This window comes from Semicossyphus pulcher, unplaced genomic scaffold (assembly GCF_022749685.1).
Source record: "Semicossyphus pulcher isolate SPU_LCO1_2020_fin unplaced genomic scaffold, fSemPul1.0.p SCAF_11, whole genome shotgun sequence".
Lineage (NCBI taxonomy): Eukaryota > Metazoa > Chordata > Actinopteri > Labriformes > Labridae > Semicossyphus > Semicossyphus pulcher.
Window position 1 is genome coordinate 28847805 of NW_027211615.1, and position 14286 is coordinate 28862090.

General features: G+C 43.1%; 1 protein-coding gene across 1 annotated transcript in view; it reads right to left on the reverse strand.

Annotated features, from left to right (window-relative positions):
* Positions 1-14286, reverse strand: part of col12a1b (collagen, type XII, alpha 1b) — a 128377-nt gene that overhangs the window by 32206 nt on the left and 81885 nt on the right. Inside the window, exons 46-53 of the mRNA XM_069657266.1 lie at positions 13936-14065; positions 10697-10839; positions 7464-7593; positions 6766-6908; positions 4130-4259; positions 3372-3491; positions 3062-3208; positions 2577-2693 (exon numbers count right to left, since the gene is read on the reverse strand). Coding sequence (XP_069513367.1) covers positions 2577-2693; positions 3062-3208; positions 3372-3491; positions 4130-4259; positions 6766-6908; positions 7464-7593; positions 10697-10839; positions 13936-14065 — 1060 coding nt within the window. The remainder of the gene's footprint in view (positions 1-2576; positions 2694-3061; positions 3209-3371; positions 3492-4129; positions 4260-6765; positions 6909-7463; positions 7594-10696; positions 10840-13935; positions 14066-14286) is intronic.

Sequence of the window (14286 nt, forward strand, 5' to 3'; positions counted from 1 at the left end):
ATAAGTGGTGAAACAAAGACACATACCCATTATATGCATCTCCAGAGGTATGATAGCATCAACAATAATTACCAGTGACTCAAAGATTACTTCCCCTGGTGCTTACATTTCTGGCTTTTAAATCGAACAACTGGGCGTGCTGGCTCACACCGCTGGCAACGTCAGAGAGTTTCAGCTCCACAAACGACAAAGTAGAGTTTTTATTTTACAGCGTTTCTGTGCTGCAAATCCAACAGAACTTAATTAAATCCTGAATCTTTGGATCTACTGATGAACGCTGGGCTCATTTCTTTACACTCAAGAATGTGTTTTATCTTTATTAACATCGCTTGATGTTTGAGGATCAATGAACAAAGTCATGTGCAGCATTTGTTCTCACGTTCATCTTTCCAATCCCAGTGTGTTTTTCTTTCTCTATTCTTTAAAAAACTAGGGCCAGAATATTCTCACAAATTTACGACTTTAATCTCTGAATTTTTGAGTTTTTCCTCTGAATATTTCTCGTCTCCTCTGGCTCCGTTTCTTCCCCCCTCCAGTGGCCCTAATACGCCGTCGTACTGTGCAGTGACATATGGCAAAAAAATGTTTATATTTGCACGGTGCATTCTAGTCAGCACGAACAAACAGAGCATGTTTATTGCAGAGACAGCTGCCATAGATGATGACGAAAATCTTCTAAGAAGGAGTTTTAACACTCTGGTGATGCAACACTTTCAGAAAGAGCTCTGTAAATCCAAACAGACATGCCTCTCTGTCAGAACGACTCCAGAACAGTGGCCTTCATTTATCAACATATACATTTAGAGGGTGATGTTCACATCACATAATCCCTTAATCATCTCAGAGGGATAGAAGATGATTCCCTGCCACGTGTTCGTCTCCTTCTCTCCAGTGTTTCCATTTCAAACATGGAGGAAATATTAGTGAAGAAGAGCCGTGGCAGAGTTTTTCCACTCACTCATCTCACCACCGTCTCCGCGCGCTGTTGGCCTTTCCATTCAGACCAAACATTTGATGGGTTTGTTGACTTATGAGCACAGTCTGCTGCCTTTCACTGGGATGTATTCTGATGATCCTCTGCCTGTGGTTAACCCGCCAGCTGTCTCACGCTAGCAAGACCCATATTTGTTCTGGCAACCCGTCACAGCGGCCCGAATTCATAATGACTACCATTTAGATATTCAAGTATGGATGCTCCTCGTCCCTGCTCTTTAACCGCTAAACTCGCATCCATATGCAAACACAAACCAGATGAGACCCTGCAGTAATTGAAAAGGATGTAATCTTTGCAGACAGAGACACAATTAAAGCTTGGTGGTCGGACGCTTTCAAACCAAGCCAAAACTTTCATCCTGCTTCGAGTAATAATCACGAGGAGGAGGCCTGAAGATAAACAAAGAGAGGAGAGCTAAAAAAAAGTCGAGACGTGTTAAGCTGACAAAGTGAAGAATCTGCAGCATCCACAGCCGCTGAGATGAGCTCATCTGGAGGTTCGCCTTTCAAACATCTGCTGGGAGGCACACTGAGGCATGCATCACCTCAAACCAGTCTGCTCTGATCAAGATCTGAGGGTGAAAGAGGACCACACGTCGTCATCAGGTGCACACATGAGGCTGATGCAGCAGGAAGTCGTGTTAGTCGGGACAGCCGAGGAAACGTTGCAAGAACATTTAATAGAAATTGTGATCTTGCAGGATTCCTTTCTTGTACTTCTTAAAGCACCAAACTTTTGCTGGTTGCAGCCTCTGCTAATAAAACAGCTTTACAAGGTCAAATGAAGACTGAGGGCCGAGACCTGACCCACTATTGGATATAAAACATGTTAAAAAAAGAACGCGTCACACAGCTCGACAAATTGAACACATTCTTCAGCCTGCTTGTGGCGCTGATGTGATTTTCCCTACAGACTGTGAACGTGTCGTTACAGGATGCGCAGGAAGCCGTGGATTTACACAAAGCTTTGTTCAACAAAAAACGTACGATCGCGCCTTTGATGAGTTCTACAAGAAAGTGGTAGAGGACTCCAAAGACCCCTAGCATGTCCCTGCGTTGCCTAGGCAACAGAAAAGCCACGCAAAGTGGTGGTGGGACCTACAACTCTAAATGCGATCCACGGTCCATGACTTCTTGGTCTTCTCATGAAAACTTAAAGAGTCTACAACAATTATTTGTCAACTTTGAATTAATTACTACCTATTGATTTATTTTTTAAAATAAGATTTCCAAATCCTCTGATTTGAGCTTCTTTATGCCAACACTTCCTGGTTTCTGTCCTCCTGTATGACAGTAAACTGAATGTCTTTGGATGTGGAGAAAACAAAACATTTGAGGACGTCATCTTGAAAAACTGCTTCACTTTTTTCCCCAATTTTCTGACATTTTATGGACCAAACAACTCGTCAATTAATCTAGAAAATAATGTTAAGTTGGAGCCCCTCTGTTTACTGTTATTCAGTTCACATGGAAGTTAACAGCTTGGAGCTCTGGGATAAATATTTAATAAACATCTGCAGAGTAGCGGTCAGAACAAAAGGTGATCATTTGATTGGTTGTAGGTGAAAGTGGAGGAGACTTACGGTCTGCAGGGTTGAGTTTGATGCGGTAGGATGTGGCCGCCCGGTGAGGATTCCATTTGATGCAGAACTTGTCGTGGCCGACATCGTAGGTCTCGATGTTGGTCACGTTCAGGTAGACTGCAGAGGACAGAGATTCACAGTTTAATAAACACGTCAAAGAGGCAGCTTCAGGGTTTGTAGAACCTGTGAAATTCCCTTTAACCTCGTGAGTGACCTCCTGGAGCAGCAGCAAAATGGCTGCAGGAGATCGAGATCATTGTTGGCACAATCCTCTTCAAATTGATCTAAATTAAATCTCTGATAGCCAGAGCATAACTTACACATTGTTTAGGTTTAACACTTGAAAATCACAGTTTAGTTTCGGTGCATTTTGCTGGCAGATGATCAGCAGAGAAGATCCCAAAATCTGCACAAAAGCCCACTTAACATTAAAGTTACCGTGTTGCTGCATGTCACTGGGTGTAAATGAGCTGATGTGTACGTACGTGTTGTTCCCTGTCCATCGAGCGGTCCGCTCATGCCGCCGGTGTACTGAGCGACCACTTCGACATCGTAGGTGGTTCCAGGCAGCAGGTTGTGCAGAGTGTAAGAGGTCACGTCGCCCACAAAGAAGTCGACGGAATTCTGAGTGCCTGAGAAAAACAACAGCACAGAGATTAAAGAGAGAAATGTGCAGGACTGAATCATGTTTAACGACTGGGTTTGTTGTTATTGTGTAACCAAACAAACACTCTGTCTGCTCAGTCAGAGAGCGTGCAGGGAGAGCACATGACTATCATCGACCCATTATCTCACCTGCAGGAGAGTAGATCAGTCTGTACCCCTGCACAGGAGCCGGCACCGGGTCCCAGGCCACTCTGAAGCGGGTGTACCACTCGTCTGAGATACGGAGGTTTCTGGGACTCAACATGTCGACTGCGACAGAGGAGACACACGTCAACAACAACAACAACAAGATAGACCAAAATCTGCTGCCTGAAAGGCGACACTTCTCAGCTCTCTCTTCTTCCTGGTTGAACATTTCTAGCAGTCATTATATCTGATACACACGTTTAAATGTTGGGTCTTTACTCAGCCTGATTCAGCTGCTGTGTTCTGACATGGACTGGACTTTTGTTTGTATAACTTGAGCTACTGCTGACCAGTAAATTGCTCTCCTGTGAGATCTCAGAGGCCTGAATTTATGACGCTAACTCATCTTGGCGCTGCTGACTCATCAATGTCTACTGTATTTATTTTCACTGTACAGACGCGTCTCTGAGGGGCTGTTCGGGTGTTTGACTGTTGCAACAGCAGCAGGAGGAAACAGTTCACAGGTTCAATCCCTGAAACCCATAAATTGGGAGCTCTCACGAAAGTGCTATTTATTTAATTCTGGTGCCGTTTGTCTACACAGGAGTCTCTCAGACACGTTTCAGTTCCACTTGTTCTAAAACTGTGTTAAACTCAGCTTTAAGGAGCCTTCATGTCTACTTTCTTCTGTCTACGCACACAGTTACAGTCCCAGCATAGCGCACAAGCTGAAGCTGAGTGTTAATCAGTGTTTGTCTCACTTGTACGTCCGTTTCCATTGAGGGTCCCTCCGGGGCCCTCGGCGTAGATGGCCTGTACAGTGATGTTGTACGGGGTGTCGGGCAGCAGGTTCTGCAGCTGGGCGTTGTTCCTGTTCCCTGGAACCGTAGCCTGAGGATCCAAACACCACGGGGTCAGAGGTTAACAGACACACAGGATCAGTTTTAAAGAGTGTTTTTACATCCACAGGTTGTCCTCAGAATCCTGAAGAACACAGAGATGTTTCTAGAAAGACCCGGTTTTGTCTGCTTGTGTTCCATGTTGTTTTCTCTTGCAGGTAGATGTAAACGGAGGGTGGGATTGTTCATTGAGCACCAGCACCCAACGTAAGGCTGCTTTCACACCTACAGTCCGTTTGTTTGAATCAAAGACTGATGTTGTATTTTGCCTCGAGATTGGTTTGTGTTGACTCGGCAGCTTTTACCAGCGGACCAAAAGTTTTGATGCGCGAGAAACTGCTCTCTGATTGGTCAGAATGTCCACGTGAGAAAACTCCCTGAAGTAAACAGAGAGAGAGAGAGAGAGAGAGCGCACTCCCATCGTGGACATTAATGTCTTTTGACTTTTAACCAACACCGTTCCACAATTCCATCAGTTCCATTCTCCTTTAGTTTTTCACTGAACACTTTGAACACCTGCGTGTTCTGTGAAATTGTTTGATGTTTCCATTTCCTCGTTGCTCCACCACGTCTGTCCTTTACTCATCTTGCTGCCTGGCTGTCTGTGTCAGCACCCATTAACAACCCACAGTGAAAGGTTTTCTGGTTCACGCTTTCACACCTACAGTGAACCGAACACTGGTCTACTAGTGAACCAGACCCCTGTTTCCAGGCGGACCAGAGTTCGTTTTTTCGGTCCACAGCAAAGTCCGAGACTGGTTTGGTGCGGAATCATTTTCCCACCAACTTTATGACATCCACGTCTTATCTCGACTGACATTTTATTCATGTTTTTGTATGTAAATCTGTCAGTTTAGTCCATCAGTTTAATGTCTCTTTGTCGTGAGAAATTGGATGAATATTTTACAACTAAAACACCAGAAAAAAGTGGTTACAAGTGAGGAAAAGGATGCGTGGATTTTTCTGGTTTTGATCAAATGCTCCTCTCCATGGCGTGTTAGCAAATGGTTACTTGATAAACTATGAATTCAAAGCAAAAGATCAAAATTGAATGATTCTGCTTTTTAAGACTTTTTAAGAGCTCTTTCCGTCTGCTTGTTGAGTCTGTCTCTGTATACAATCCGTATGTAACGTCTATAAGGATTGTTATCGCTGTGAGCTGACTTCTTTGTGTTTCAGTTGCCAACCATTTCAGCGCCTTTCAGCTAAGGTTAGCTAACGGTAGCGTCCAAACGTTGTTTTGCTTCACAGTTAATCTATTTCACCTTCTGTGACGACAAACACGTCAGCGACTCGTTACAGACACTTGCAGATCAATATAAAGAAAAGACTCTGAAAGTTAAAACAGAGGGAAACAGCCCTGCAGCATGTTGTAAATAGGAGGCACTGGAGCTGCTCGGAGCCGGAAACAGTTTAACGCGGAGGTGCTAAACATTAATTTGTTTTGGGATGAGGAGTCTGAAAGATTGGGGGGAGTTTCTGAAATGTTGATCTGGTGAATTTCCACTGTTTCGCCGTCCAGGCCTGAACATTAGTTTCCATTCCTTTAGCAGAGTTATGTCTAATAAGCAGGAAGGAATCGTTTAGCCGGTGACCTGAAGCAGATCATTGCAGCTCAGTTGGCTTGTGGACGCTGTGTACAAACACAAATCTGCTCCATTAGTCACAGATGCTAAATTATAATAATTGCGTGCATTTATAAAAGTTCCCCCGTCAGTCCGGCCCTGCAGACATCCTTTCATCACCCTCCCTCCGCTGCAGTTAGCTGACTCATACAGAACAGGTGCTATGCTAACAAGGGGAGGGGGGGCACAGCTGGGCCGTCTCCGCCCCCCTCCGCCGCGCCAACTCATTATTCAGGACTATTAATAACGTTATGGTCCGAATAATACTGTTTGTTTTACAGAACCTGTAATGAGTCTCGCTAATCGATGACTTATTACTTGAACGGGCCGAGGGAATCCTGAGACGTGACTTCACCGCATAGTTTGTATGTGACATCACGGCGAACGAGAGTGTGTCAGGAGTTTATCGCTAACATTTATCCCAAACAGAAATTACCTGAAATTAAAGCCTCGTTAAACGTGTGACTGGAGAGGGAACGTGGATGAAATCAGCTTGAGATTGATGCATTCTGATGCATGTCTTTAAAATCTTTCTGCTTCCAAGGTTTTTCCCCCTCACACTAAGAATGTTTGAAAGTGCTGTAAATTGTTTATTTTCCATTTGTTAACCTTGAAACAGTTTGTCCATTCAGGAAACATTGAGGGCTAAAAGAACAGGTTAAAAGGAAGCATATGAAGGCCTGCTTTTGGAGGTCAAAACATGTCGTTACTCTAAGAAATACAAAATAATTAGATTTGTCTGTTTGCAAGTTTCTACTGCAGGACCTTTGCTCTGTTTCTGAATGTTTACAGTAAAGTTTATTGTGCTGTATTAAATGTAAATGTCGATTTGGCTGAACAGACCACGGGGTACTTTGTTTGCAGTGTACTTACAAACTCGGTGATGGGGTCTCCGGTCATGGGGGCGTAGGCGATCCTGTACTGCCTCACAGGACCCTCTGCGTGGTCCCAGCCGATGGTCAGGGTGCTGGTGGTGGCATCAAACACACGCATGTTCCTGGGACCGGCACGCGGCACTGCAGCAGAAATACAAGTCGTATCTCGTGCAACAACACTTTAAATGTACAAGAACTGTTGAGGCAGAATAAAATCCACGAATGAACTTATGCATAATGAGGGGTGACAGGTGGACACAACATAGCCACACTTAACTTTACCTCTTGGCTGTTTGTGTTGTTGCTGCCTTTAAGGAAGTTTTTCATGCAAATAATGTGGCTTGCTGTCTGTGCTCAAGCTTTTTCTGTGACAAGTAGCAGGTATACTGTGCTAGCAACACCTGGCTTGTTAACTTGTTGCTGAATTACCTGATTAAGCTTCTTATTTTGTCCTTAAAATAATCATTAATACTAAACGGATACCTATCAGGCTTCTTTGTTCCTGTTCATTGTTGTAGTAGAAACAGACTCTGTTTACCCTGCTCGTACAGATGAACGCATCTTTCACTGCAGGCAACACGCTCTTACGATGCGTAAGAGCGTGTTGCCTGCAGTGAAAGATGCGACTCAACGTAAACATCAGTCAGCATGAGTCACTCGGTTGTATACAGTGTGTCAGATTGCTGCTGTACTTACGTGTTTTTCCTTTTTCTTTGATTGGCGATCCCTCTCCGTCGGCGTACAGGGCTGACACAGACACTGAATAGGGAGTGTCTGGGATCAGGTTGTCCAGGAAGGCGTTGCTGATAGTTCCTGGAACCATGACCTTTCAGGAGAAGAAACCAGAGGGTCAACAAATATATAATAACCATTATCTCATCCCAAAGCATGGGGGTCTTTTCCCATTCAAACGAGCCTCTGCATGCATTACATAAGGATCTGGCAGTGCTCATGTACATAATGACCTAACTGCTCATCCCACATCCAGTTGTCTTCCTGAAACACTAACAAAAGTCCTGGGAGGTTAGACACCAAACCAATCCTTCCATCAGAGAGAGGACTGACGGATAAACAGTTTCTGTAACGAAGCGGCTGGAGAACAGCGGCCTGCGATGACTCAGAGGGGTTCAGGCATATAGCATCTAATAACAGACCGTCTGTTGTCACTGGGTCGCTGCATCCATCCCCGGCTATTTAGCAGGTTTTGGGGGCCATTAAAAAATTAGGTCAATGACATCATGGGAAAAACCTTTCCTGTTTGAACTCGAGCACAACCCTCATCTAGAGCTAACGCAAATATCTCAGAGGCTTTTGGACCAGAATCTTCTGGCACAGCAGATCATGAAACAGGTTCTCCAGTGATGATGTGGTTGAGATCCCACAACTGGACGCACATATGTTCGCCTTCTGGCCTGTGCTCAAATCCCAGTGGATTGGTCATTGTCCTTTTAAAACACAATTAATTTCACCACACTGGAGCTAGAGTCATTTCCTGAAGACAGAGCTGCTCTGTGTCTCACTGATTCAGGCAAAGATCAGCGGAAGGAGCCAAAGAACTCCATTTTTTGTGTCATTTATTTCAAGAGGTGTTTGACTTCCCTGAATATAACTTAAAAGATGAGGATGCTTGTGTCATGAAGCGTAGTGCTTGTATGGTGGCTTAAAATGATATCTAGTAATGCTAAAACTAGCCAGTTGGCTTAGCTGAAAGCACACTGGTCACGATCCATTTGTTCGGCCTTCAGAATGAACTAGCATGCTAGCTGTGAGACAGATCCTGACAACGAATCAGTGCTGGACCTGACTAATATAGCGTATAATAAACCTCTCAGTGTGGTGAATATAATGGATCATAATCTGTAATGCAGTTTGCTTTAAATCATCATCATCAAGGCAGATTCATTTCATCCAAACTGCCAAACTATATTACAGCCTTATAATCATAAAAACCTCAATCATAGGAACATTCACTGATGTCAGTCACAGATGCGTCCAATGTATAACATTTCCAAACCCCAGTCACCGGGTTCAGACTCGTCATGGGGAAATTAAGACCCATTTTCTCCTCCTGCATTTGAGATATTTGCAACGGTGCATAAAATCAGTGCTTATGGAGAAACACAAAAAGCCGACAAGTCATGATTTCCATATTAATGAGCTTCCCAGTAATAAGTGCGGCTCAAACATCTGTGCAACATCAGCGTGAACACTTAGTGAAACAAGAAGGTAACGCCAAAAAAGACCACCTGCTGTTACCATGAAAGAGACCGCCCCAGTGAAAGTCATGACATCACATAGTTTATACTGATTCATCAGATGTGGAGAAGAGATGGATAACTCTCAGACTATACGAGTAGCTCACTAAGGATTGTAGGAGGGAAAAAGTAAAACACCAAAACATGTCAGAAATGAAGAACCTTACACGACCAAAAACTCTCAAATCAAGAGCCATGTGAAAACCATCAAGACAAGCCAAGTCATGATCAACAAGTCCCAAGTCAAGAACAAGTGGGAACCAAAAAGCCTCGAGTCAAACCAAATCAACAAGTTCCAAATCAAGAACAAAGTCAAGCGAAAAAGTCTCAAGGCAAAAACCAAATCCAGAGCTACACGTCCCAAATCAAGAGCCGTATGATAACCAACAAGTCCCAAGTCCTGAGTTAAATCATGACCAACAAGTCAAGTTCCAAGTCAAGAGCAAGTCAAGACCAAAAAAGCCTCAAGTCAAGAACCAAATCCAGAGCTACTAGTCCAAAATAAGGAACCTTGTCAAGACCAAAAAGTGTCAATTTTAGTACCAATACAAGTCCAACTCAAGAACCACATGATAACCAACAAGTCCCAAGTCCTGAGTCAATCCATGACCAAGAAATCAAGTTCCAAGTCAAGAGCCAAGTCATAACCAACTAGTCCCAAAAAGTCAAGACCAAAAAGATTTCAAGTCAAGAAGCAAGTCAAGACCTTTGAGATTTAAGTCATGAGCTACAAGTCCCAAGTAAAGTTCCCATACCAAAAAAACAAGTCAAGAACAAATTGCCCCAAGCTAAAATGTACAAGTCTGAATAAAGACGAACAAGTCCCAAATAAAGATCCAAACCAACAGCTATGTCACAAGTCAGCAACCTGGTCAAGACCAAATAATCTCATACCAAGTCCCAAATCAAGAGTCACTGCAAACGACTTGGGACTTCTTTGCCAAGTCGCTTGGCACACTTCGTAACTTCAGGAAGATATCCAGACCTACCAAGTCAAAGGGGTAAATACCAAAGTGAAGAGGAGTCTATGTCAAGTCCAAGTTACGTGACTGTTATTTTTTAAAGTGTCTCTTATTAGTGAACTTCCCAACTCCTCAAGGTTTAGCCAGTTTTCAAATGTTCACATCACTGTCCGTGGAATATCTTTTTTTGTTGTTGTTGTTTTTAGGACTGTTAACATTTCATGATGTCCCCTTTGGAACATTTCCATTATTTTTTGTTATTTTAAAAACAAAAAGAAAAATCAATTAAGAGAAAAATATGTAAAAATAATCAATAGATTAATAGTCATTCCTTGCAGCCCTATCTGTCATGATATCTTCTTTATCTTAAAACAAACAAAACAAAAAGTGCCAGTGCGATGAGATAACCTCTTTTTTTCCAATATAATTTAACTTATGTCCAACAAGAGCTGACACGCAGCCTTTGCAACAGGTTTGTTTGCGATGGGAAAAAATTAATCATGTGATTTCAATAGCAGATTTTTGTAGCTGTGAAAAAGTAAGATAACATGCCAAAGATTGTTCTTCTGTTGTCTTTACAGTTGTAGCTGTAATCCTTCTACTTAGTGAGTAGAGACAGTGATCTCTGGGGAAACCACCTCTGCCTGCCCTCGGGGCAAATACTAACCCTAATGACAGTTTGTGTTTTAACAGCCTGGAGAGAGTTACTCACCGTCCCGCTGGATCTGGCTCCGGTCAGGGAGGAGTAATCCACTCGGTACTGCTGAACCTGGCCTGAGGCGGGCTCCCAGCGCACGTTCAGGCTGTTGGGGGTGGGGTTGTACACCTGGATGTTCTTGGGTGGCGTGCGTGGGACTGCAGGGGTCACAGAGGTTAAGAGAGAGTGCAGTGAGCAAGGGGAGAGTGATGACTGTCTTTACTTAGCAACAAGAAATGAAAACAAAGGGCTTGTTCCAAGTACATCCCATTTTAGGACCCAGGAATTGTTGGTTAATGCTGATCTTGGGATGATGGATTTGCCAACACAAGTAGCCACATTCCTGAAGATGTCAGCATTTTTTTTATAAAGTTACAGACTTCTTTAAACAGTTCAAGTTCTTTGCCCAGTTTTAATTGTTTAATTAATCATCATTTACCGTCTGCTGTGTTGTCCGTATCACAGTCATCTTCAAAATGCTGAGTGAAGCAAAAGTCTCAGAGACATTTTATAGTGTCTATGAGGAGAAGTAGCACAGTTTTGGGTTTATGCAAAAGCCCTTAACTTCCCTTTTAAACCAAACCAGATGTGAAAATCCTCCTGGTATTTGGAGCTTTACCCAATAAAACAGAACTAGATGCAGTAGGTAGACGTAAACTGAGCCTCCGCTCCTCATTAGGAAAAAAACCTCCAGAGCAGAAACCTTCTCCCTAATGTTGTATAACCCTATTAAACCATAATCATTTAATGCCTTTAGAGAACAGAGGACACAGTCTCTCAGGATGTTTTATTTCTATCATCCAAGGACAAAATTACCTTCTATCCTTCAGAGGGATTACGTAATCCACATCTAATTTTGTTTTATTAATTGTTTTGTAGCTGAGACGGTTTTTTGGTGCAAATGTTGGACTGAAGGTTTGTTTTTGTCCAGACAAAATGTGACAAATTCCTCCTGGGATGCAAACAGTAAAAGTGGATTAAGTTACTGGTAATAAAAGATCATTAACGTCAAACACAGGCTCATATTCATCGACTGACTGACTCATAAAGAGGTGCAGTGAGTCGCTGCTGTGATGGAGAGCTCCGTTACTGGTTCACTTCTGGCTGCAAAAGTGTTAAACTAAACCGTTCAAATAGCTAATCATGGCCCTAGACTATTGTGTTTATGTAGTATATATAATGCTTCAAATGGTTGATTGTTGAGTCCTTCAAACTGACTTACAAATCCATTCAATTACATCTGGATGACTAATCAATGAAGCCTCCAAACCACCCTGAAAGGATCTCATCTTATTCTGGAGTTTGCCCACTGGAGCGGTCTCTGGGATCACAATTAAAAACCCCAGGATGCATTTCTGCTGACTGAGCAGGGCACGCCGTCTGGGCCGACATGAAACCAGCACACACAACAGGACGTCGAACCACAGAGGCAGAACAACCAGCGACTCAGGGAGAGTTTGGTGAAAGTTTCTCCTTCCTCCTGTTACCAACAGTAGTTTAAAAGTTTCACAGGATTTATTTTCTGCTATCAATCACTCTGAAAGAATGCTTTACCCTCTCTTTGTTCCATTGTGTCATCCTACGGGGGGGGGGGTTTCAAGGATACTTGATTTTAAGGGGTTTTGGCTCACTGTGCAGATCACAGTAGTTTTTCCACTGGGCTTCAGGGCTCACCTGGGAGATGCTGCTCCTCTATCAAGATGTTTTCTGATGTCAAACTTTTCTCAAAGACTGCACATGAAGCTGAAAAAGATCTATCAGGGTCACTTCAGGACACTGAATGCTCTGAACATTAGTCTTGATAACTTAACTGCAGGGACATAAAGATGTTTCTCAACAAAGGAATGGCTGCTCTGTTTCTCTTCAGTCCTGTACTGTTGGCTCAGTAAAACCGTCACCTTTGACCTTTACTTCACGGCTGGGGGAGATGGTTAAAAGTATTGCTTAAGGGTAGCTCAACAGAAGTCCTGTTGAGGGACCTTAAACACCAATGTGAGCCAACACTGACATCAACAACATATGGCCAAAACGTTGGCCTTATCTTCTAAATATTTTGGATACTGTAGAATTGCTCCTGTAGATTGCTTCAGCCCACAGCCATTAAACCAGCTGTGATAACTGCAACGTAATCTTTGGGGTCAAAGAGCCTGATCAAAGTATTTCCACTAGAAATGGTAGAAAACAGAGATAGACCTTTTTGTCTGAATGTAACCAGAAACTGCCTTTATATGGCTCGGTTCAAAGCCACCAGACTCCACTGAAAAAAACAGTAATTTAACTTCCCAGAACACAGGAGCTGCTGGTCAACCACTGCCTCGAAAAGTTCGCTTGTTTGTGTTTTTGTGTGAATTTGGTGTTTAAACGGTTAGTTTGGATCCAACACAACGTTTGTGAGATCAACAAAATAACCAATCCAGGGAGCGGTAGACGGGCAACTTGTTGGTGTACTGAAAGGTAAAATACCCGATTTCTTCAATGGAGTCTGGCGGCTTTGAAGAGCGCAATGTAACATCTGTTTCTGGTTAAAAATATCATCTTCCTCTGTAACAACAAGGTCTATCTCTGAAGAGATCATTTCTGTAATGTTGCCAAACACTTAGAATAACAATCTGAGTTTCAGTGGCACAAAGAAGAACTTTTAGAGGACCTGATTTTATCTGGCACATTTGCCCCCAAGGATTATGTTGCAGACATTACACCCTGTTTCACGGCTGCCAGCTGACACAATACACAGGAGACATTCCAAAACTCTTTGTACCAATTAGTCGTTAAGAGTTCTTCATGCAGAAATGGGTTGCAGAATGGATTATCTGGCAACAGCAAAAGAAACGGTGTCAGAACTCCACCAAGAGGAGCTAAAAGAGTCTGAAAAATGAGCAGCCTAACGGGAGCCTTTGAGGATGTGATGGATGTGAGGAATTAACTGCACATGAAAACATATTTGGACTAAATAAAACAAACGGTGGATTTACGTCCCTCTCTAATGGAAGCAGATCGTGTTTCTCTTTTAGGAGAGAAAAGGCTTCAAAGATGAGGATTATTTTATTCTTGGACCAAAAGCATCGTCTCTGCACAGGACTAGATTTATTAAATGTTTTGCATTTCCAATAGTTGCTTTCTAAAAGCAGATGTTGGGAACGTGGAAGGATGTTGTGAAATCATTGCTCTTCACACTGATCAGAAACAAACTGGGCTCATCAGCTGCAGAGTGTCAGACAAACACTGAGGTCCGATCAGACGGTGTGAGGACTTACGTGTCTTTCCTTTGTCGGACTGGCGCAGACCTTCTCCCTCCGGGTAAACTGGGACCACAGTCACAGTGTAGGGAGTGTCTGACAGCAGGCTCCTCAGTACGGTGTTGGTGGTGCCGCCTGACACCTGCTCCTGTTCACACAGACACACACAAACAGGATTATTACATAGTTAACATAATCGCAGGTTTACTGTAGGAGAAAAATAAGACTGTTCTGATATGAGGAAGATCTCATTAGTATGTTTCAGGAATAAGGAATTTCAGGAATTTTACAGGCACAATAAATCCTTTCCGAAGGTAGAAGTGGAGATATGATCGCTGGGATTTCAAAGAAAGTTCCCTTCACACACTA